We start from the raw sequence: 6,751 nt of genomic DNA, 5'->3' as shown, positions 1-6,751 counted from the left end.
CCGGGCGCTCTGGACGTGTAGGAGAGAAGGGAAGGACCTTGAAGGACAGGCTCTCCAGGGAGACTCCGGAGGAGCTGGGTTTCATTCCTAGGGAGTGGCTGCTGACCTCTGAGGTCCAGAGGCAGGAATCGGAGAAGAGAGGTGACAAGGTGATGCCTTAGTTCAAGGTACTCTTACCTTGCAGGAGAGGGTTATTACGGGGGGAGGAGGAAAGATGGCTACTTCTTATGCAACTTTAACAAGTAAAATAAATTCCCCAAATCCAAAAGGAAATGAGGATGGAGAATGGCAAGCGTTCTCTCCCACCCCCGCTCTACCCCTCCCCTTGTTACATGTTTCCCACGGAGCTTGGTGATGGGAGGGAATGACCATAAATAATATGTGGTGAGCCACCCCTGGGAGCCTGGGAGGAAGGGGAGGGAGGCCAGGGAAGGGAGGCAAGTGTGGACGGAGGAGATGTGTGCCCGGAGCTTATGGATATTCTAATGGCTGTGGGTCCAGAAACCAGGAATCTGAAAGTCGGATGGTTGTTGTAAATTACACATTCACTTTTGCTGTTTAGTTAAAGCCACATATGTCATAGCAAGAAAAAGCGTGACCTGTTGTTGAAATCAGTTGTGCTTTCCCTACAGATATCAAGATGAGCGGGGACGTAGCCGATTCCACAGATGGTCACGGTGCCCTCAGCCAGGTGGACACAGGTAAGAAGGTCTTCTCTTCTGGGGATGGGGCAGGAAAGCAGAGTGTGAGAGAGTTGTTGAAAATCTTCCAACAACTGGTATCTGTTCTCACTTGGTCTTTTAGCCAATCAGACCCAGAAGGTGGGCCCTAGGGAATGAAGGCATTCCCTGGGGACATGGGTAAGACCCGAGCCTTTGAACCGTACACCTTGATCTGCAGTGGAACAAACCTCTAGAACTTGGCTAGAAGAAGACCAGACCCTTAAAAACAAAACAAAAAAGTTAGGGAGGAGGTTCATGTCTTGATGCTCCACTCCAACCCCCCTAAAGCAGCAGGCGTGTTCCCGGCAGGTGCTGTCTTCAGCAAATGGAGACCAGAGCCTTCCCCCCCTCACCCTGATTTCTCATTGGTCCTCAAGGACCCACCAGACCCGTGTGAAGAGGTAGGAACTGGAGAAGGTGAAGCTGTGGGTGTGAGGACTCGCGGAGGGAGGCCTTTGCTGTGTGAAGAAGAAAGAGGCAGGGAGAATGGGAAGAAAGTTTCATACCTGCCTGCTTTTAACTCTCCAGTTCAGGCCTTGCTTTGAAAGCTCCATATAATTAAAAACAACTTAAAGAAAGATGAGTATGAATTGTAACCCCACCAAATAACTTTAATAGCATCCCAACAAGACTTCAATTAGCCTTTCATCTGGGTCATTGGAGATGCAGACATTAGAAATGGAAAGGAATTGGTGACCCCTGAGTGAAATACCTTCCCAGTCTTCAGGCAGGTCTCCAGGTACCGTCCAGTTCCATTCTTGAAGCTAAAAGACTGGGTAAGGGATAAAATAACGGGGTTCTTGGGGGCGGGGCATCTGCAGGATGCATTCTCGGTTCAATTTCTGCCCCCAATTTCGTACTGAAACAGCGTCTGTTCACACAGCAGCGTGCAGACTGCTCGTTGGCTTCGTGTGGAGACAGCTGAGCTGGGCGAGCGGGCCCGTGGCTCCGTTTTGCAGGTGATTCACTAGCTGAGTATGTTTTCCTGAGGTTCTGTGGGGTGAGACCCGTCCTTCCCAGTTGAGAAGACAGTTCTCTCCAACCTCAGGAACTCCAACGAGGCCTTAAAGCCAGTCCAGCTGGAGAAGGGCACAGTCCTGGCTCTGACACACTGTCCTAGAGAAAAACCGGGGGGGGGGGTGCCAGGAGAGGGAGGGCTCCGCTCCCCGGGGTGGGGGTGGACGGTGGAGGTGTTGACAGTCTGAGCGAGGCTGGCCTCCTCTCGGGGACTGTGGAGCTGGGTACAGACAGTAGAAGGAGAAAGAATCCAGACATAGGTTGAGACTCGGAATCTGACGTCATCCCAGGGTTACTGCCAATCGGTGTGTGACCTGAGCCCAGCCACTGTGCCTCCAGGGAGGCAGGAGCAGGTGGCCTGGAGCAGTGGGCTTAGGCTTGGACAGAGCGGGTGGGAATCGCAGCTCTGCACTTCCGGTGTGTGATCTGATACGTGGATTTAGGTGGGTGATCGATACGTGGATTTAGGTGGGTGATCGATACGTGGATTTAGGTGGGTGATCGATACGTGGATTTAGCCTCCCCGTCCTGTAAAGGGACAGCTCGTGCACATCCTCGAGACTGGCTGAGAGCCGGCGGAGGCCCTGTAAAGGCCTTAGCACCGGGCGTGGCTCATGGCGGCTGAGGCCATCGCTACCTGAATGGCATTGTTGGGATTCTGGGACCCGGTGATAGGTGGCGCTTTGGGGCTGCAGCCAGCTGGGGCCCTTCTCCCCTTCATTTCTGCCAAGCAGGTCGGCCCCGGAGGGTGGTCTTTCTCCTTTCACCTTCAGTAAAGGTTTGTGTGTGGCTCCTGGACTCCCAGGAGACCGTGCGTCCACGCTGCCTGGCACTGCCCCGCTGAGGCTTTCCCTCCTCGGGGCCCAGCTCCGCGGCTGGAGCGCCCGTGTTAGGTGATCATCAAATTGCTGCATGTTTTCCAGGGCGAGAAAAAAGAGGTCACTAATTAAGCAACCACACTTCCTGGAAAGCCACTGTGACTCAGTTCTTACAGAGGAGCTTATTATGCGTCACCATGGTTACCAGCCTGGGTTAATGGCTTTCTTTGGGGTTTTAAGAGGCAGATTCCTCCTCCCAGCAGGGCATGAATGAAGAGGTGGTTTGTGTCTGGGTTTAAAGGAACTATAAACAGAGGTGACCTAGAAAGCCCCAGTGCCCCAGGGCGCCTTCTGTGCTGTGTGAAATCCCCACAAGGCACAGGTTTGGGGGGGCAGCTGGGAAGAGGAGGTGCTTTCCCCATCCACACAGGCCCAGACGGCCAGGGCCCGGGGCGAGCATTCCCAGGCCCAGACACAGACGCCTGGTTGGAAGGGACGGGGCAGGACAAGTCTTTTTCCCTCTCGTCCTGCCTGTCTGGGAGTTGCAGGTGGAGGGTCAGCTGCCCAGGTCTCAGAGAGTGACAGCTCTAGGGCCAGGGAAGGCCCCACCCTGCCCGTCCTTCCCACCCCGGCAGAGGCGGGAGCGAGCTGTTTCTGGATTTCTGCACTGTCCTCTCTGTCACCCCCACACCCCCTGCTGCACGCTCCCTGCATCCGGGCTCACTGGAGTGCTTGGTAAGGAGATGCCCAACGCATTCCACAAGCTCCCAGGGGGTGATTGAGCCCCACGCACCACTGCAGCGAGCCCACTCGTCTGACCACACTGGTCCCAGCTGACCGCACAGTGGGGAGAGGACAGAGACGGTCGGCTCAGTCCCCTGCAGGGAGACGAGGTCCCCACTTGGCAGGTGAGCGCGTGGGGTGGTGATTTTCCCACCACTCCCTCCTGCTCCTGCAGCCCCTTCACCCACCTGCCCGCCCCAGGACCCCACACCTAGCAAATGACAAAGGAAACCTGGTCTTCCTGGGGGCTCGGTAGCCAAAGGTGGTGGGAGACCAGGGACCAGCACGGGGACCGGAGATGAGAGAGAGAGAGAGAGAGAGAGAGAGAGAGAGAGAGAGAGAGAAGCAGGGAGATGAGAGTGGCAGGAGGGAGGGGAGTCCAGCCCTGGAAAGTGGGCGGGTCTCGCTCCAGAGGCAGTGCCCGCCCGCGGGGGGCCAGGTCCTTGGGGAGACAGGGCAGGGCTGGGCCACTCACTCCCCTTCTGTGGAGGGTGAGACCCTGGCCCCTGAGAGAACTCTCTCTCTCCCTTCTCTTATCCTGCACCAGCCTCGCGAGGCACCAGCCCTGCCCACCCGCAGCTCAGATGACAGTGGAGCAGATGCCTGAGGTGGCCCTCGTCCTCCTCAGAGGTGTGGGAGGGGAGGAGGGAGAGGAGAGCTGCAGACCGGGGCGGGGCTGGGTCAGCCGTCCCTTCCTCTCTGGCTCCCTTGTCCGGTCTGTGCGGGAGAGGGACTGACGCCTGCCCCACCCTCGGGTCGGCCACTCAGGCGAGCAGCTGTTTGGGGAACCTGGGCAGAAAGTCTCCTCACTTCACACTTGAGCTTTCCGTGTAAAGAGGAAACGGCCAGGAGCTGTAGGGGAGCCCAGAGGTTGGTGATTCCCCAGGGTGCCAGGGAGAGAAGGACCATCTGACCCAAGACTAGAAGGTCCTTCTCAGTCCGCGCACCGCAGCCCCCCACCGCTCCCCCTGCCAAGTCCCCAGGAGCCTCCTCAGGGCCCAGAGGCGGGCGGCAGCAGCAGGCAGAGGCTGGGGAGAGAGTGGCTTCTCCATCCACACACTCGCCCAGGGAAGCAGTCCTTTCCAGGGCAGACAGCGAGGGACATCTAGGCCGTCCTTGGGAGCGTGCGGAGCTGGAGGGAAGTGCAAAGGTCTCCTATTGGCAGCGCTTCCTAAGGAGGCCTGTGTGCGCGCGCACATGCATGCACACATGTGCACACACACGCACGCACGCATACATGCACGCACACACATGCTCCTCCCCGGCCCAGGCCCTGCTTGGGGTGTGTGCAGGGGCAACCAATCCATGTGTCTCTCTCACATCGATGTCTCTCTCTGTCTCTCCCTAAAACTCAATGGAAACACCCTCGGGTGAGGATTAAGAGCAGCACAAATGCGACCTATCATCAGGCTGGTGATTATCGGGAACATTCAGGAGACGAGCCCGGCTCTGTCGCTGAGAGATGTGGGGCCTGCCTGCTGCGCTGCGGGCGGTGAAGGGGCTGCAGGAGCAGGAGGGAGGGGTGAGCCAGGTGGCCCCTGGGGTTGGAGCCTGGTGACTGACCCTGTGCCTCGGCCTGTGCCAGCTTCGCCCCCACCTCCCGAAGAGAAACATGAAGCCCCAGTCCGTGCAGACATGGGGCAGGGGGGCTGATACGAAGGCTTGAGGTTAGGGATTCTGAGGGGACATCTTGTCCACACCTCTCTCTCCTCTGGAGACATTTCAAAACCATCCCTGGAAAATGAAAAAATGTGCTGTTCTTGGGGCTGTTTTTTCCCTCTTTTTTTTTCTTTTCTTTTTCTCTTTTCTTTTCTTTTCTTTTTCTTTTTCTTTTTTTTTTCTAGATGTTTCCTGCATGGTTTTTCTCCTCAGTCATCGTCCACAGGACTGAGAAGTTGTAGGAATATGCAGGTGCAGACTCAAGGCCCGGCTTTCTCTCCAACGTTGTGGAAAGGGACGGTACATCACGGGGCAGAGCCCTATGTTTTTCCCTCTTGTTAAGAAAAGCTAATGCCACAATTTCTCTTGGCCACCTATTCCGTTCTTTTATGATTTTATTTTTCCATCACATTTACCCTCTGTTCTTATACAATATACTCCTCAGGCTGGAAGTCCGTTCTCATCTCCCACCGGAGGCCCTCCTGCTGCAGCATGAGCCGGGCCTCTGGGTCGCCCTCCCACGCCAGGGCTTTCCTCCCGCCTGTTTCCGGGGCCTGTGACGGAGATGGGGGTCCCTTGGCCTCCCAGGCCTCAGGGGCAGCCCTGTGTGCGGGAGACGTGGGAGCAGCCTGGGTGCCAGGACCCCGTCTGCCTGAGGCCCTCAGAGAGCCTGAGCCCGTAAACCAGCTCCGCGCCACCCAGCTCACAGCTACTTCCCTGCTGCTGTTAGTCCTCACCTGAGGATATTCCCATTGATTTTTAGAGAACATGGGAGATAGAAAAAGACAGAGAGAAACATCGATGTGAGAGCAACACATTGATTGGCTGCCTCCTGCATGCACCCTGACCAGGGCCCAGGCCAGGGAGGAGCCTGCAACCGAGGTACGTGCCCTTGGCTGGAATCGAATCCTGGACCCTTCAGTCTGCAGGCTGACGCTCTATCCACTGAGCAACACCCGCCAGGGCAAACCTCTACTTCTCGTTCATAGACGCCCGTAGGGCAGACCAGGCAGGGCCCTGCGGCTCAGAGGGCTGTGGGGACCAGCTGCTCTTCCTCCGGGGTCTCTGGAAGGCAGTGCCCCTCCTGCACCCCGGCTGCCCTCTCTTTGGCCCCAGAAGCACAGGAAGGAACAAGTGCAGGGAGCCAGGCGGGGGGCCACGTCTCTCCTACCAGCCTGAGCTCCACGGGCTTCTTCCTCCCCGGGCACTGCCGGGAGCACCGCCCGCTTGACTTCCGGGCGGTCAGAGCCCAGTGCCTGGTCCGCTGGCGCACGGCCTGCACCCGCCGTCTGCGCTCAACAGGACCCGCTGGTCCCCTGCACCCACGGGAGAGCCACTAGCTGGTGCTGGGGTGCTCGTGCCATTTCTAAATCCCACTCCCCGGGCGCGCACGGGCCTCAGACCCTGGCGGACAGACAGCTCGCAGCACAGCCCGGATGCGGGCGCAGGGAGCAGGCAGGTGGGTCCGAATCGCCCTTTCCACAGCAGCGAGGGGGCCTGGGCGCGGAGGAGGAGGGCATAGAGGGGAAATGGCGATGGAAATAAAATTTAAACAAGTAACAAAGGAGAGCCCTTTCCCGGTGCATCTGAGGGCCTCAACATTCATCTTCCTCCCGCTGTGGGCACTGGGGTGAGGAGAGGGGGTCAGCAGGAGAGGGGGTCCTGGCAGGGGAGGGAGTCAGCAGGGGAGGGAGTCAGCAGGGGAGGGGGTCAGCAGGGGAGGGAGTCAGCAGGGGAGGGAGTCAGCAGGGG

General features: G+C 58.0%; 1 protein-coding gene across 2 annotated transcripts in view; it reads left to right on the top strand.

Moving 5' to 3' along the window:
* The first annotated feature begins 635 nt into the window (after nt 1–635).
* Nucleotides 636–6,751, top strand: part of POU2F3 (POU class 2 homeobox 3) — a 76,921-nt gene continuing 70,805 nt past the window's right edge. For both annotated transcript variants that reach the window (XR_001359595.1, XM_014528960.1), the window contains exon 1: nt 636–701. Coding sequence is in view for 1 of the 2 variants with exons in the window: in XM_014528960.1 (XP_014384446.1) it covers nt 641–701 (61 nt within the window). In the remaining variant the exon portion in view is untranslated. The remainder of the gene's footprint in view (nt 702–6,751) is intronic.

The sequence above is a fragment of the Myotis brandtii genome, unplaced genomic scaffold (assembly GCF_000412655.1).
Source record: "Myotis brandtii unplaced genomic scaffold, ASM41265v1 scaffold666, whole genome shotgun sequence".
NCBI lineage: Eukaryota > Metazoa > Chordata > Mammalia > Chiroptera > Vespertilionidae > Myotis > Myotis brandtii.
The sequence above is the reverse complement of the archived record's forward strand: the minus strand, read 5'-3'. Positions and strand labels throughout refer to the sequence as shown.